At 38.7% G+C, this 17,732-nt stretch overlaps 1 protein-coding gene across 3 annotated transcripts in view; it reads right to left on the bottom strand.

The window, feature by feature from the left end:
• Positions 1–4,984: 4,984 nt before the first annotated feature.
• Positions 4,985–17,732, bottom strand: part of Dora (zinc finger SWIM domain-containing dorado) — a 69,912-nt gene continuing 57,164 nt past the window's right edge. For all 3 annotated transcript variants that reach the window (XM_076199634.1, XM_076199636.1, XM_076199635.1), the window contains 4 exons: positions 16,836–17,031; positions 12,592–12,769; positions 7,530–7,679; positions 4,985–7,207 (listed from right to left, as the gene is read on the bottom strand). In XM_076199634.1, coding sequence (XP_076055749.1) covers positions 7,138–7,207; positions 7,530–7,679; positions 12,592–12,769; positions 16,836–17,031 — 594 coding nt within the window. In that variant the 3' untranslated portion in view covers positions 4,985–7,137. The remainder of the gene's footprint in view (positions 7,208–7,529; positions 7,680–12,591; positions 12,770–16,835; positions 17,032–17,732) is intronic.

The following is a 17,732-nucleotide window of genomic DNA, read 5'->3' as shown; positions in this document are numbered from 1 at the left end:
TTCTTTGTTCCAGGGTTGGTAGTTCCAGTTTGGACAATCTTGTAAGTCAATTTAGAGAGTGTTGGTGCCATCTTTGTCGTTGCTTTTTGGATTCTTTCTAATTTCTTTATATTAATTTTCGTACTGGGTGTCCACAGTGTTGCAGCATACTCCAATCTTGGTCTTATCAGTGTAACTAATATTTTCTTTACCATTTCCTCATCCAAGTAGTCAAAGGCCACTTTCATTGATCTTAGTAAATTGAAGGTTTCTCAGACTATTTTGTTGATATGCTTGTCTGGTGACATGTCTTTGCTGATAATTACTTCTAGGTCCCTTTCTGAGCTAACTTTTTTTACTTCCTTTGTACCAATTTTATATTGCCCTGATATTCTATTTTTACTTTTTCCAAACTCCATTATACTACATTTCTTGATGTTGAAGTTCACTTCCCACTTTTGACTCCATTCCCAGACTTTATCCAGGTGTGTGTGTGTGTGTATTTACCTAGTTGTATTATGCAGGAAGAGAGCTATGCCCATAGTGACCCACTATCGTATCTTTCTGCATCCAGTTTTTTTTAAAGTCATGTATAGTTTTAGCACTCACTGTTTCCTCATTCAGTTTGTTCTAGACATCTATCACTCTGTGTGGGAAGCTATTGTTTTTCAGATCTCTTCTGTAACTGTCTTTCTTAAGTTTCTTCTTATGTCCTCTTGTATTTCTTCTGTCCCTTTTTAGTAGGCCATCCCTATCAAGAATTTCCATCCCTTTCATAATTCTGTAAAGGTTAGCGAATCACCTCTTTCTCCTCTTTGTTCCAGGGTTGGTAAATTTAGTTTATCCAATCTTTGTTTGTATGTCAAATTGAAAGTGTTGGTGCCATCTTTGTTGTTGCTCTTTGAATTTTTTCTAGTTTCTTTATGTTTTATTTTTTTTTTTTTGGTACTAGATGTCCATAGTGACACTGCGTATTCCAATTTTGGTCTTATCAGTGCAACTAGTATTTTCTTTACCATTTCTTCATCCATGTAGTCAAAGGCTACTTTCACTGATCTTAATAAGTCAAAAGTTTCTCTGACTAATTTGTTGACATGTTTGTCTGGTGTCATGTGATTTGAGATAGTTACTCCAAGGTCCCTTTCCAAGTTTACTTTTTTTTTTAATTCCTTTGTACCAAGTTTGTATTGTATATTGACCCGATATTCTATTTTTGCTTTTTCCAAATTCCATTATACTACACTTCTTAATGTTGAAGTTTACTTCACTCTTCTGACTTCATTTCCAGATTTTGTCCATGTCCTCTTGAAAAGATTTGCAGTCTTCCTTTGTACTTACTCTCTTTAATAGTTTTGCATCATCTGCAAAGAAGTTCATATAACATTCCATGCCTTCATCCATATCATATAAATAGCAAACATTTTTGGAGCCAGTACAGAGCCTTGGGGGACTCCTCTTATCATATCTTCACAATTTGAGTTCTTGTCTCAAAGTACCACCCTCATTTTTCTTCCGTTCAAGAAATCTTTTATCCATTCCAATAATTTTCCTTGTATTCCACCAATTATTTCAATTTTTTTTATTAGCTTTTTGTGTGGTACTTTGTCAAAAGCCTTTTGTAAGTCCAAGAAAGCACAATCTGCCCATTTGTCTCTTGTATTGTTTCTATTAATCTTGAGTAAAAGCATATTAAGTTTGTAGTACATGATCTTCCACTTCTAAAATAAAATTGTTTAGGATTTAGTATTTTGTTCTCTTCCAAGTGTTTAATCCATTTATTTTTAATAACTTTTTTGCATATTTTTGTTACTGTGCTTGTAAGGGATACTGGTCTATAGTTTGTTGGATTTTCTTTGTCTCCTTTGTATATTGGTACAATATTTGCATTTTTCCAATCTTGTGGTACTTTTCCTTCTTTGAGTGAGAAGTCAATTATCTTGTGTATTTTGTCTTTTAGTTCATCTATACATTCTTTCAATATCCAGTTCGCAATTCCATTGGGCCCGTATGACTTTCTGACATCAAGGGTCTTTATTGGTCCCTTATTTCTTTGTGTCACCATTATTTCTTTCATTTCAGGGGATCTTTCTCGAAGTCCTTTATCCCAAATTTGTGAGCTTTCAATTGTAAATACAGACCTAAAATGCTTGGTCATTACTTCAGCCATATCTACATCTTCTATATCTTCTTTATTTTCTTCACGCAGTTTCCCTATTTTGTGTTTGCCTTTTAGTTTGTCATTTACATATCTGTAAAATAGTTTAGGTTGGTCTTTGCATTTGTCTATTACATATTTTTTGTAGTTTCTTTTTTCCTCTCTGCATATATCTACATATTCATTTCTCAGTTTCATGTATGTTTGCCATTTGGTAATTTTTTTTTTCTTTTTTCCATCTTTTCCAGGCTTTGTCTATCTTTAGTGTCACTACACTTTTTGTTATACCGATACTTTATGTAAACCTTTTTTTGTTTCTTCTTAGGTACATATTTATCTGTTCCTTGTATTTTTCCTTAAATATGTTCCATTTCTCTTCCATCTTTGTTTCTTCATTTGAAAATTTTTCCCAGTTAGAATTTTGAAAATTGTTTGGAAGTTTCACAAAGTCTGTTTTGTTGTACATTAATCTTCCTTCTCTGTGTTTCTCATTTCTTCTCACATCATTTTGTTCTTTAAGTTCGAACTCTATTAGTATGTGGTCACTTCCCAATTGGTGTCTTGTAATTCATTTTGTCCACGATTTCAGGCTCAGATGTGAATATCAAGTCTAGTCTCGATGGTTCTTCATTGTTTCTATATCTGGTATTTTCCTTGACCCATTGAGTCAATGCGTAATAAATGGTCAAATCCAGTAGAATATTGCCCCAGAGTTCCTATCCACCTTTTATTATCATTTCTTCCCAATTTATTTCCTTTGCGTTAAAGTCACCTATAATTACTATGTTTCCTCCATGTATCAGTATCTCAGATAATTCATTCTTTGTGTCTTCCAGTAATTTGGAATGATCACTATCAGACCAAGCCTGTGTTTTTGGGGGCACATATATTACTATAAATTTTCTACTTTCCATAATACTATTTTCAGGTTTAATCATGATCATTTCCACATTATCTTTTCCTTCTGTTATCTTTATCCCATTTAAGCTCTTTTTAGTCAATAACATGACTCCTCCCCCCTATTTATCTGTTCTATTTTTTGCCCAATGGTTGTATTGACCTTGTCCCACCATATTTGATGATATAGGACCTTTCAATTTTGTCTCCACAATTCCCATTTTGTCTGATTTCTCTATTAACAAATAGTCGTTTAGTTCATTTATTCCAGAAATCATACCGTCCATGTTTGTGTATGCCACTTTTAATTTTTTTTCTTCTCTTTTTTGTTTCATGTTTCCTTTTTTCTGATGTACCATTTTCTCAGCCTCAGATCCAGTACTCTAAAAAGAAAAAAAAAAAAAAAAAAAAAAAAAAATTCATTGGCTTCATTTCTTAGTGCCTTATCTTTCTCTATTTCTTCATCGTTTATTTCCTTTTTTATCCTAACATTTTTGTAATTTTCACTGTGAGCTAGTTCTGCCACTTTCAATGGTATCTCTTCAGCTATCATTTGAGTTCTTAGTTTGATTTTCATTGGCCTATAGTGTTTTTCTTTGGAGTATGTACCCATTCTATGCATGTCATCGATTTCTTTCTACAACTCTTGACCCTCATCCTGAACCACTTCTCAATTTCTTTCTCTTCTTTTTCTCTTTGGTGTTTGTGTACATTATGTTTTTATTTGATACCATATACCACAATGCATTTCTTTTTATCCACTGTGTCTCTCACCCAGTTTTCCTTTTCTTTGATTACCTTAATCAATTTCCTTTGTATTTACCTAGTTGTATTTTACGGGAAGGGGAGCTATGCTCGTGGGGTCCCGTCTTCATATCTCATTTTATCTCAACTATTTTTAAATTCATGTATTGTTTTTGCACACACCACTTTCTCATCTAACTTGTTCCAACTGTCTATTACTCTGTGAGGAAAGCTGTTCTTTTTCAAATCTCTTCTATAGCTGTCTTTTTTTATTTTCTTTCCGTGTCCTCTTGTATTTCTGTCATCCCATTTTATCAGATTCTCTCTATCAGTAATTTCTATGCCTTTCATGATTCTGTAAATAGCTATCAAATCTCCTCTCTCTCTTCTTTGCTCTAGTGTCTGTAGTTCAAGTTTTTCTAGTCTCTCTTCATATGATAGTTTTGAGAGTGTTGGTGCCAATTTTGTAATTGCTCTTTGTATTCTTTCAAGTTTTTTTATACATTTTTTTGTACTTGGTGACCATATCGTTGCTGCATATTCCAATCTTGGTCTTATCAGGGTGATTAGGATTTTCTTCACCATTTCTTCATCCAGGTATGTAAATGCAACTTTGATTGTTCTTATTAAATTATAAGTTTCTCCAAAAATCTTATTTATATATTTCTCAGGTGACATATTATTCATAACAATGACTCCCAGGTCCTTCTCATTTTCTACTTTTTTTATTCCTTTGTGTGTGTGTGTATGTATTTACCTAGTTGTATTATACAGGAAGGGGAGCTATGCTTGTGGTGACCCATTTTTGTATCTCGCAAGATCAAGTTTGTTCTTAAATTCTTGTATTGTGTTTGCACACACTATTTCTTCATATAATTTGTTCCATATATCTATCACTGTGTGGGAAGCTGTTCTTTTTCAGGTCTCTTCTGTAGTTATTCTTTTTGAGTTTCATGACATGTCCTCTTGTTTTTCCTATATCCCATTTTAATAAGTCCTCTCTATCAAGGCATTCTTTTCCTTTCATTATTCTGTAGATGGTTAGTAGGTCCCCTCGTTCTCTTCTTTGTTCCAGGGTTGGCAACTCCAGTTTGACCAGTCTTTGTTCAATATGTCAGTTTTACAAGTGTTGGGACCAACTTTGTCATTGCTCTTTGTATTCTTTCTAATTTTCTTATATTCTTTTTTGTACTGGGTGACCATATCAGCACTGCATATCCCAGTTTTGGCCTTATCAGTGTGTGTAATATTTTCTTGATCATTTCCTTATACAGGTATTTAAAGGCCACCTTTATTGATCTCAACAAATTATATTTTTCTCCAACTATTCTATCTATATGTTTATCTGGCGACATGTCTTTGGTGATGATTACTCCTAGGTCCCTTTCAGAATTTACTTTTTTTACTTTTTTTCCATCAATTTCATACTGTCCTGTTATTCTCTTCTTGCTTTTTCCAAGTTCAATTATACTGCACTTCTTGATGTGTGTGTGTATTTACCTAGTTGTATTTTACGGGACGGGAGGTATGCTTGTAGTGACCCGTTTTCGTACCTCTCCATATCCAGTTTATTCTTGAAATCGTGTAAAGTTCTGGCATTTACTGTTTCTCTGTTCAGTTTGTTCCATACATCGATCACTCTGTGTGTGTGTGTGTGTGTGTGTGTGTATGTGTGTGTGTGTGTGACTGCTTTTGGGGGAAGGGAGCACATATCTACAAAGATACATGTTCAATCTCCTCAAGTAAAAGTACACCAAATACAATCCTTACTCAATGGTCAGTACCACTGATGTCCTAGTTACTGTACACAGTAAGTCTAGACTGATAAGGAAATGTCCAATTGAAGCAGATCTTAGTGCAAGCCCTTGGGAAGTGTATTGGAAGACAGATTGTTTTCTGTGGGTGCCTTAGCAAGGTAGGAGAATGGACACTTTCTATGTCATGGCAATGTGACAAATGGTGGAGGGGCAAGGAAGTAGTAATAGGGAGGAAGAATGGGGAGAATCACTAGGTGTTAGTGCAAAAATACCATATTAGCTCCATAGTTCATGACTTTTGCTTGTCCTGTGACTGAGCATACAAAGCAAGTAAGATGCACGCATCTGTACATCTTTGTGTGATGGATATGCTTTTTCTCATGCAACCAGGGTGGCTCACCATACTGTGAATCTAGTATTTGCTGTATAATTTTGTCCCTCCCTCCCGTTCTTCCCTCTGTCCCCTCTCGCTCACACACACTTTCAGATTTTCTCAACTCGCCAACTGATGTCTTTTGAAATACCTTCACCATGACATGAAAATAATGTAGACTTATAATCATTAATTTATTTTTTCTTTTTTTTTCCAATTACAGAAACACCTTGAATTTAGTATGTAGCAACATTTTAGTTTGATGTAATTTTGTTATCTTCATTTACTGGGTCTGTCTTCTTAAGCTCAAACCCTAACATCACAAAACTATGCAAAAATACATTAGAGATCATCTATTATCTTTATGTTTCTAATGAGATCAACAGCAGCTGCTCTCTCTCTGACAGGCCTCAGCACATCGCTGGCAGACACACACACGGAGCAAATATAAAGTCACAGGGAAAAGTAAACATAATCATAATAAAATAGAAAAATAATAATAATAAAAATAAAGATACCCCTCAACCTGACAATGTTTAGGCTTTTCATAATTGAATGTCACTTGATAAGCCTAAAGAATAAACTAAATATGAATTTCCAATGTACACTACTCCCCCTTTGCATAAATATGATTCCCCAAAAGAACTTTCAAGAGGAAAGTACTTTACTGAAACACATGAATACTGCTCATCCCAATGTACCCACAATTGCTGATATATTTTACTGAAAATATATATATATCTTTTTTTTTTTTTTATGGAATGGCTGGGTACTTAAATGAGTGCTTGTGGAATAACCATTTTTTTTTTTTTTATCTGATCCCTAACTCCTCCAATTTGGGATTACGCTGCTATAATTCCTTGATGTGCCAAAACACGTACCATAATGGAATGCTTTTATCTCTCAAAGGCAAAGGGATTCTTACAGTCATAGATAAGACCACTGGTTATTCAAACACAGGCATTCAAAATGAACATTCCTGTGCCTTTAAAATACATTTTCATTTGTAAAAACTGTTGTGATCATATAATTCTATAAACTATCGTCAATTCACGATCGTGTGATACCTCAATTCATAGTATAAAATTAGTGCTTACTCTTCATCTAATCCTTATGCTAATCACCCTCCAATGGTGAATGATCAACTTACACACTCAGTTCTGCACCCTGCCCTCCCTCCCTCCACTTCGCCCTTACACTAGGGCCAAGTGCTTGCCTAAGCTGCATCAGGGTCACAGGGAGGGGGTTTGTTGCAGTGCACTTGCAATTCGCTGCCAGAGCTCCTTTTTGCATGATTTGGATCTGTGAAGTCAATCAAACCCAGTCCCATTTAATAAAGCTAGAAGAACATGAAGATATGCAATTTTCCATATCAAATTTTCTGTCACTGAGTTCACTTCTTTCATCTTATCTAATCCACCAATAAATTGGCTTTCCAGTTAATGATGATTTGTGCATTATATAAACATTGCTTATCTTTGTAATACGAATAAACCATCCTAACCCAAATTTCTTAGCAATAAAGGGCACAGAATTGGGGAGAAAGGTTAGCTTAAACTAAGAAAAGGAAAAGAAGAAGAAAAAATCTAATGATTCCATTAAAAAGAGAAAAATCTGGTATTACCTTCTGAGATTATTAAGGAGATCATTAAACTGCACCATACCACCAGGGGTCATCTGGAAGGCTGATCTGGCTGCTCTTATAATGGTGATAATCTCATCATACTCTGTGGGTGTGATGTAGTACATCTTCATGTGGGTACACTGGATGAACCTACAACATGAAAAAAAGAAGGGGGTTAAAAAATGAGGACTATTTCCTAGTTAATACGACAAAAACCAACAAAAAACAAACACACATTATATGTACAAAAACAGAAAAAAAAAAAAAATCTACCGTAATTTGCGGTGTATAAGTCGAGTTTTTAAGCCTAAAAAATATTTCCAAATCTAGGGGTCGACTTATAGGGCGGGGCTAAAATGCAAACCTTTACCAACGAGCTGTAAACAAGAGGTACACGCATATTGCCACCCTTCGTAAATTACTTTTCTCCCTCCATCATCCATTTATTCCACTCTAAAATATTGTCTTTGAAGGGTTTATTTAGACAAACATCAAGAGGTTGAAGCACAGATGTTAATCCCCCTGGAATCACGGCAGTTGCAGTATTGCTTCGCTGCAGGTGTTTCTTGACGTTTTCTGTTAAGTGAGAACGAAACATGTCCCACACTAACAAGCTCCTTTCATTTCGTAAACCACCTGGACACCTATTCCATACCTTGTCGATCCATAAATAGACCCCACCTTCATCCATCCAACCCGTTGCAAAAGCAAAACCTCAACCATCATCGGACAGGTTGGTAGCGTGACGTCACAGATTGTTTACACTACTAATGCAAATGGCGGGTGTGTGGTACAGTCATACTGTGTTTTACAATAAAATAAGAGTGCAATATGCAGCAGTACTATCTAAAAACTACTTGGAATGATCTTCTATCTATGGTATTACGGTAATATCTTATAGGAGGTAATGGTGACTTGACGAATTTTATCTTCATAAATTATACCAATACAATATGCGGTAACTGCTGGTGTTTGCTATACAACACAATACAAAAATGTATCATATTATTATAGCTTTAGTTCATTTACCGGTAAACCTAGGTAAGTTTATTATAGCTTTATTTCATTTACCGGTAGACCTAGGTAAGTTTTGGGCCACTGGTAGCCCACCATATGTTTGGGGTCGACCTATATGGTAGGTATAGGCCTAAGTCAGAATCTTGAGCTAAAAATCTTGAGGTCGACTTATATGCCAGGTTGACTTGTACGCCGCAATTTACGGTATTTAGTTGCTGCTCATGCCTCTGGAACTATATATATATCCCAACTGCTTTTTTCCCCCCTTACAAGGGAGGTAGCCAAAGTCAAAATCATAAATCCACTCCCATCCATTTCATCCCACACTCCACTCCCATTCACCACCCCTCCCTCCCTCTTTTCTTGGCTCCTGGATGATGGGTCATCCCTGCATCTCACCCACTGCCCTGGGTAAAAAGTAATGTAACAAGACAGCACATCCACAACAACGCTACTTCATTTAACTGGTGACCCCCTTCTCTGTTACTTCATACAGAAAAAAAAAAGAGATGGGAGGAAATCCCTTCAGACTGCATCAAATTATCATTCACACATACTCTCTCACTCCCCCCCATCCTCCACCCACTCTGTTTCAGCAATCACAGCATCATCCATACACAACCGTTCTCCACTTGCCCCTATCTTCTGTATTCTCCCTTCCTTCCTCAACAGACATTCCCCTCTTTCCCAATGCCCCTTTTACCCCATCCATCCATCTCATCCTTGGTTGACCCCTCATGTTCACTCCCCACACCTCTGCCTTCCACACCTCTATTACTAATCTTTCTTCACTCATTTTTTCCATGTGTCCAAACCATCCCAATACTCTTTCATCAACCCTATCTCCCAACACCCTTTCCACACCCCCTCTCCTCCTCACCTAGTTTCTCACTCTATCCAGTCTAGTAACCCCTATCATACTTCTCAGGCATTTCATCCCAAACACATTTAAACTCGTCCTCCCTTATGTTCCAAGTTTCTGCCCCACAGAGTGCTGTTGGCACAATCAACCCTTCATACAATTTCCTCTTAGTATCTATTCCCAAATGTCTATTCCTCATTACACTTTTTAATCCCCCTAGGCATTTACTTGCTTCTCTCAATCTACATTCTATCTCCACCTCCACTCTTCTCTTTCCTGCCACAGTCACACCCAAGTATCTAAAGCTATCCACTTCCTCCACTCTGTCTTCCTTAATAATCATTTCCAATTTGTTGCCATCCTCTACCTTTGTACATCTCATCACCTTACTTTCACCCACATTTATCTTCCACTTTCTACTTTTGCACACCTTCCCAAAATATATCACTAGCTTCCTTAATCCCTCCTCTGATCCTGCTACAAGTGCAGTGTCAACAACTGTCTTATCTCCCATTTTTCTCCCTTTTCTTTAATCATCTCCAATCCCCTTCCCATTACCCTTGTGTTCACCTCTTACACCACCCCATCCATGTATAAAGTGAACATCCAAAGTGACATAACACATCCCTGGCAAAGTCCCACCTTTACCTCAAACCACTTGCTCTCTCCATTTCTAATCCTAACATTTATAACATGTATAAATTGAACGGGTGGGGTGGGGGGGATGGGGGGTGAGGTAGTATGTGTGAGCAAAATTTGACACAGCCCGAAGGGATTTCTTCCCGTCTTCTCCTTTTATGCAATGGGGGGACAGAGAGGGGGGGTCGCCGATTTAATGAAGCGGCCTTGCTGTGGATGTGCTGTGTCTTGCGACACTACTTCTGACCCAGGGCAGTGGACAAGGTGCAGGGATGACCCGTCATCCAGGAGGTGCTAAGATAAGAGGGAGGGTGGAGGGGTGTGGAGTGTATTCAGGGATGGGATTGGTGGGAATGATTTTATGCCTTTTCCTTTTTGGCTACCTCCCTTGTAAGGGGGAAAAAGCCTTGGTATATGTATGTATGTAAATTGAACAATCAAAGTGACACAACACATCCCTGGCGAAGTCCCACCTTTACCTCAAACCACTCACTCTCTCCATTTCTAATTCTAACACAGGCTCTACTACTTTCGTAAAAACTCTTGACGGCTCTTAACAGCTTTCCTCCTGTTCCATATATCTGCAATACCTCCCACAGTGCCTTTCTGTCTACCATGTCATAAACCTTTTCCAAATCCATAAAGGCCCAAAAACACCCTTACCTTTTCCTAAAGCTTTCTTACATATATGGAACTATAGCACATAAAAGAAAAGCCATGACAGCATCAGATACATGAACACTTTGCCCTGCATGCTGAGCAGCACCATACTCCAGTAGTTAACTCTTGGTGTTCTCCCAGTCCCCTTTCCCCTTACTGATAGGAATGACCAGTCCTCTTTTCCTATTGGAGGGAATGGTACCCCAAGATAGGAGTGTATTAAAATAACAAACTTAAGAATCATACCTCCCTTAAAAGGGAGATAAAACCTTTTGGTATACAGATAGATTATAGAATCCAGAAAACATTGTAGGACTGAGCAAAGTCCGAAGAGTGGCAGAAAAGTTAATACAATTACAAGATGGTCACCACCTGTTCTACTATAGAGGTAAGGACAAAGAAAGATCTAGCGGAGTAGGATTCTTGATAAACTGAGAGGTTGCCGGGAACGTAGTCAAGTTCAGTAGTTTATCAGACAGTTCATATTAAGTTAGCTCAGTTGTACACCCAGTGCTTATGTCAGGAAAGTGATCCTGAATCGTGGTGTAATGCTATAGTGATTTTGCTTAAAAAAAAAAAAGAAGACCAGAAGGACCTTAGTGACTATTGACTGATTAGCTTACTATCAAATGTATATAAAGTATTCTTCAAGATCCTTACAAATAGACTAAGTCGAGTTTTAGATGGAAACCAACCAAGAGAACAGGGAGGCTTTAGGAGCGGATATTCAACTTTACACCATTTGCAGGTGATAAATCAACTAATCGAGAAAACAATAGAATACAATATACCTCTTTGTTTAGCTTTTGTAGATTACGAGAAAGCCTTTGACTCGGTAGAACAAATAGCAGTATTAAACTCATTACACAATCAGGGTACAAACAGATTGTACAGGTTTTAGAAAAGATTTATACGAAATGTACCGCTATAATTCGACTACATAAAGATACAGAAAAGATCAAGATCAAGAAAGGAGTACGGCAAGGCAATACCATTTCACCCAAATTATTTACAGCTTGTTTGGAAGAGATTTTCAGAAGGTTGAGTTGGGAAGAGAAAGGTTTGAAGATTAATGGCAAATATTTGAACCACTTAAGATTTTCAGATGACATTATTCTTATTTCAGAAAAAGCAGAAGACTTGCAAGATATGCTGAGTGATCTGAACAAGGAAAGTCTCAAAGTAGGCTTAAAAATGAATAAGAGTAAAACCAAAGTAATGTTTAACAAGAAAGTTCAAAGTAAAGAGATTATTATCGATGATGAGAGTCTTGAGGAAGTTGAAGAGTATAATTATTTAGGGCAGATGGTGATAGTGATGAAAGATCATGATAATGAAATAAAAAGACACATTACAATTGGTTGGAAAGTGTTTGGTAAGTATAATAAAATCCTGAGAGGCTCTCTACCTTTATGTTTGAAACGTAAAGTTTACAATCAATGCATTCTGCCAGCAATAATCTACGGGTGTGAGACTTGGAAACTAACAAAGGCAATGGAAACAAAACTAAGGACTGCACAGAGGAGAATGGAGAGATCAATGATGGGAATAACGCTGGGAGACTGAAAAAGAACAAGTTGCGTGAGAGAGTAGACTAGAGTGAGAGATATTGTGGAGGCAGTTAAAGAGAGGAAGTGGAATTGGGCAGGTAAGTTAGTACGAACGACTGATGAACGATGGAGCAAGTGTGTTACTGAGTGGATGCTACAAGATAGGAACTGTGGAAGAGGGAGACCAGACAGAAGGTGGAGAGATGAGATAGAGAAGTTTGCAGAAGTGATGTGGCAGAGGTTGGCATGGTCGTGTGAATCATGGAATGCTATGAAGGAGGCCTTTGTTCAGTGGTGGACTTGGGATGGCTGATTTGATTGATATATCACTTACATTTGTTGACATTTCTGCACAAGTGGCTGCAGGATGGGGGATCTTAAGTGCTGAGGAAAAAGTCCTGGGGAATGTCTGCTGAGGTACTGAGCTGCCTCCACTGCCAAGTCTTGTAGCACAAATGGTGACATCACACTGTTCACTGAGCTCAGACAGAATTGGTGAAGGTAATGTGTGCCTGTAAGAAGGTAAGTCAAGTTTAAAGCGCTGGTACCATAAATACACAAATATTCTCAAGTACTAAAATAAAAGGAGATGCAAAAAATATATACATACATACATATACATACATATACCAAGGCTTTTTCCCCCTTCCAAGGGAGGTAGCCAAAAAGGGAAAGGCATAAAAACACTCCCACCCATTTCATCCCTAAATACCCTCCACACCCCTCCCACCCTTCCTCTCATCTGAGCACCTCCTGGATGACGGGTCATCCCCGCACCCTGCCCACCGCCCTGGGTCAGAAGCAGTGTCGCAAGACACAGTACATCCACAGCAAGGCCACTTCATTTAATCGGCGACCCCCCCTCTCCGTCCCCCTTTGCATATAAGGCGAGGACGGGGAGAAATCCCTTCGGGCTGCGTCAAAAATTTACTCACACATACTACCCCACCCCCCACCCCCCCGCCCATTCCTCCTCATGCAGTCACAACATCATCCATATACAACCATTCTCCACTCACCTCTGTCTTCCGTCCTCTCCCTTCCTTCCTCAACAGACATTCCCCTCTTCCCCAAAGCCCCCTTCACCCCATCCATCCACCTCATCCTAGGACGTCCCCTCATGTTCACTCCCTCCACATCTGCCTTCCATACCTCTTTTACTAGTCTTTCTTCACTCATTCTTTCCATGTGTCCAAACCATCCTAATATTCTTTCATCAACCCTATCTCCCAAATCCTTTTTCACCCCTGTTCTCCTCCTCACCTCCTCATTTCTCACTCTATCCAGCCTAGTAACCCCCACCATACTTCTCAGACACCTCATCTCAAACACATTCAAACTCCTTCTCTCTTCTTCTCTTATGTTCCACGTTTCTGCCCCATACAGTGCTGTTGGCACAATCACTCCTTCATACAGTCTCCTCTTAGCATCCATTCCCAAATGTCTATTCCTCATTACACTCTTTAAACCACCAAGGCATTTACTCGCTTCTCTCAATCTACATTCTACCTCCACCTTCACTCCACCTTTTCCTGCTACATTTGCACCCAAGTATCTAAAACTATCCACTTCCTCCAGTCGCTCTCCCTTAATGTTCACTTCCAGTCCACTGCCACTTTCACCCCTTGTACACCTCATCACCTTACTTTTACCCACATTTATCTTTAGCTTTCTTCTATCACATACTCTCCCAAACTCTGCCACCAGCTTCCTCAATCCCTCCTCTGACCCTGCCACAAGCGCAGTGTCGTCCGCAAACAACAGCTGGCTCACCTCCCACTTTTCTCCATTTTCTTTAACCATCTCCAATCCCTGACTCACTACCCTAGCATTCACCTCTCGCACCACCCCATCCATGTATAAGTTGAACAGCCAGGGCGACATAACGCATCCTTGACGAAGTCCCACCTTTACTTCAAACCACTCACTCTCTCCATTTCTAATCCTAACACATGCTCTACTACTCTCATAAAAACTCTTGACAGCTCCCAAAAGCTTTCCTCCTATCCCATAAATCTGCATAACCTCCCACAGTGCCTTTCTGTCTACCCTAACGTAAGCCTTTTCCAGATCCATGAAAGCCCAAAAAACATCCTTCCCCTTTCCTATAGCTTTGTCACATATCTGTCTTACCACAAAAATCTGATCTACACAACCTCTACCTGTCCTAAATCCACACTGTTCCTCACCAATTACTCCCTCTCTTCCTCTCCTAATCCTCTCAATCAAGATCCTCCCATAAGCCTTCCCAAGTACACTTAACATGCTAATCCCTCTGAAACTACTACATTCACACTTGTCCCCTTTTCCCTTGTAAAGTGGAACTATACAGGCACTCCTCCAGTTCTCCGGCACTCTACCCTCTCTCCAGCAAACATTAAATAACCTCACCAGCCAGTCCACCATCACTGTACCTCCTTTTTTTTTTTTTAGACATTGTGCATGGCATCCATCCAGACCAGGTGCCTTTCCTGCTTTCATCATCTTAACAACTGCCTTCACTTCATCCTTCCTTATTTCTCCTCCATTTTCCTCACTCATCACTCTCATTTTCTTAGCATTTCCCACTGCAGCTATCTTTCCCTCCCTATCCTCCTTCACATTTAGCAACTCCCTTAAATATTCTGCCCATCTTCCCCTTACTGCCTTCTCTTTCATTATCATCTCTCCATCTGCACCTTTTACCTTTTCTTCTCTACTTGATTTGCCTCCTCTTCCTCTTAATTTCTTTCCAAAACATCTTTTTATTACTTTCAAAATTTTCTGTCATAGTCTTACCCCATTTCACATCTGCTCTCCTCTTTGCCTCCTTTACCTTTTGCTTTACTTCTCTTTTCATTTCTTTGTACCTCTCATATGACTCCCTTGTCCTATTTTGTAACCAATCTGTGAAAGCTCGCTTCTTCTCTTCTACAACCTTCTTTGTTTCCTCATCCCACCATTCACTACCCTTCCTTCTATTTCCTCCTGTCCTTCTTGTTCCACACACCATCCTTGCACACCTTGTGACTCCCTCCTTGAACCATCCCCATTCCTCCTCCACACCTAGCTCTACTCTATCCTTCACTCCCTCCCACTCCTCCTTCAGCTTCTTCTTGTACTCCTTCTCCTTTTCATTTTCATTTAAAGAGTTCACTCTAAGCACCTCCCTACCTTTTGTCCCTTTCCTCTTTCTCCATCTATCCTCCACTCTCAACTTACCTTCCACCAAAAAATGATCTGATATTCCCCCACCCTCTCCCCTTAGCACATGTACATCCTTAACTCTTCCTATCATAATCCTATTTACCACTACATAATCCATTAATGCTCTATCTACCACCCTTCCATCCACCACCCTCTCCCATGTGTACTTATGCTTGACTTTCTTCCGAAACACTGTATTTGCTATCATCAACTCTGTTTCTAGACACATTTCCACCATCAATTCTCCACTATGATTCTTTCCTGGAACTCCACATTTCCCAACCACTCCATCAACTGCACCATTTCCTACCCTAGCATTAAGGTCTCCCAGTACTATTACATTGACATTTCTCCCTAAATCCTCTATGCACTCATTTAAATCTATCCAAAAGGCCTCCCTTTCTTCTACACTCTTCTCACTGCCAGGCCCATATGCACTTACAAAGACCCACATCTCCTTTCCCAGTTTCACATTCATCCACATTATCCTTGAGGAAACCTCCTTTCACTCCACTACACGTTTACCTATCTCTTCACTTACTAGAATAGCCACCCCTTCCCTCCCTTGCCCTCTCTTCACTCCTGATAACCTCCCACTCCCACTTACACTTGGTTGGGTGACAGTGGAGTGTCTGACAAAGGGAGTGGTAGTTATAGGGAAATGGTTGGTGAGTTTAAATGGGTGCCTATGGGAAAGAAATATAACAGTGAATTGGAGGAGTACAAGTATTATTCTACTATACAAGGGAATGGACAAGTATAAATGTAATCTGTAAGGTGAATGGGAAGGTGTTAATTGGGAGGATTTAATGGGAAAAAGATGGAGTATCTATATAGAAAGATATTGATACTACAGTGATTTTTTTTGTAGAGTATATTCAAGCTTATGCCAGATGATTTATTTTGCATCATTAAACTTAACCACTTTGGTACAATGACGCCTACTTTGGTGTCATGAGGCTCGTGAGGGTACATAAGGATGCCTGCATCAGCATCTTGATTGTATGTTTTTTGTAGTTATACGTGAGTTACCCCTGGATTCTGTGAACCAGTTTGGTCACATTTTCTTTGTTTATTATTACCCACAGTAAAAGAGAACAAGAAATACAGCATTGACTTTATATTTTATAATGCAAAAAATGTGAAGCATCATTCACATGGCAACAGATGATGTGCGCAAGAATTTGATTTGTACTTAAGTGGTTAAGGGTCAGATGTGATGATGAGGTAAGATGATAACACTAGGATAAGAGGGAAACAAGGATGGTGGGTGGGAGTGGGTGTGTGCCTCTAACTTGGCTACCTCCCTTATAAGGGGACAAGAAGCTCTTGGTATTCATATAGACACTTAAAGGATAAAAACATTAAATCAAATTGACAACCAACACTTACCAAGCTTTTTAGCAATGCCTAGAAGCCATTTGACATCTTCACCATATGGAGGGTTGCGAGCATACTTGGCTTGCGGTCGATCATCATGAACTCTCCGAGCCAAGGTCTCTAGAGCCAACATTCCCACACGGTATGCACTTAGCAAGTAATGCACAGAGCCACTGCCACTTGCTTGTCCTCCAACTAACCCTCGTACCTGTGTTACAAGTGCAAAATTGTGTATGAGAAAGTAGAACAAATAAAATTGTAGACATGTTTCAAGATACTGTTAAATTTCTTCTCCAACAGTTTTCATATTCACATAAGTCTGTCACTTGAAGACTATATTCATACACATCTTACCTTTACTTACATTTTACATTTTATTACTTCTCACTTTTTTTATTACAAAAATACATACTTCAATAGAAACATTACAATCAAGTACACTGCATGTAACATTTGTTTTACCATATTTTAAAAAATAAAAAATTATCATCTAGGTATATCATAAAACCTGCTCTTTGTAGACTTCACATGGATAAAATGTCAAAATTTCCACACTAAACATTAAGATAAAGAATTCTCAGCATATTTACATACATAATCAAAAGTCCCTCCCTTTTATAAAGTGGCATGGCCATGTCAAAGCATAAACCCACCCTTCACCCATCCAAAAACACAACTGTCTTTTCTATCTTTGCCCTTTGTGAATGAGGGGTCATTCTTGTCTTCACCCTTGCTCAGGTCTGAGGCAATGTTACAAGACACAGCACCTCCACAGGAAGACCTGACAGCCATAGCAGCTTTACCCCCACCTATTTCATCACATGACAACCCTCACCTTCATCCACTCAAAGAGTTTACTGAGCAGATAAAGTTCCTTTGGGCTGCATTAATATCTTTATCTATTCACAA

The sequence above is a fragment of the Oratosquilla oratoria genome, chromosome 16, assembly GCF_046742065.1.
Source record: "Oratosquilla oratoria isolate Oo_2021 chromosome 16, ASM4674206v1, whole genome shotgun sequence".
Lineage (NCBI taxonomy): Eukaryota > Metazoa > Arthropoda > Malacostraca > Stomatopoda > Squillidae > Oratosquilla > Oratosquilla oratoria.
Note: the sequence above shows the minus strand (reverse complement) of the source record. Positions and strands in the feature narration are given on the sequence as shown.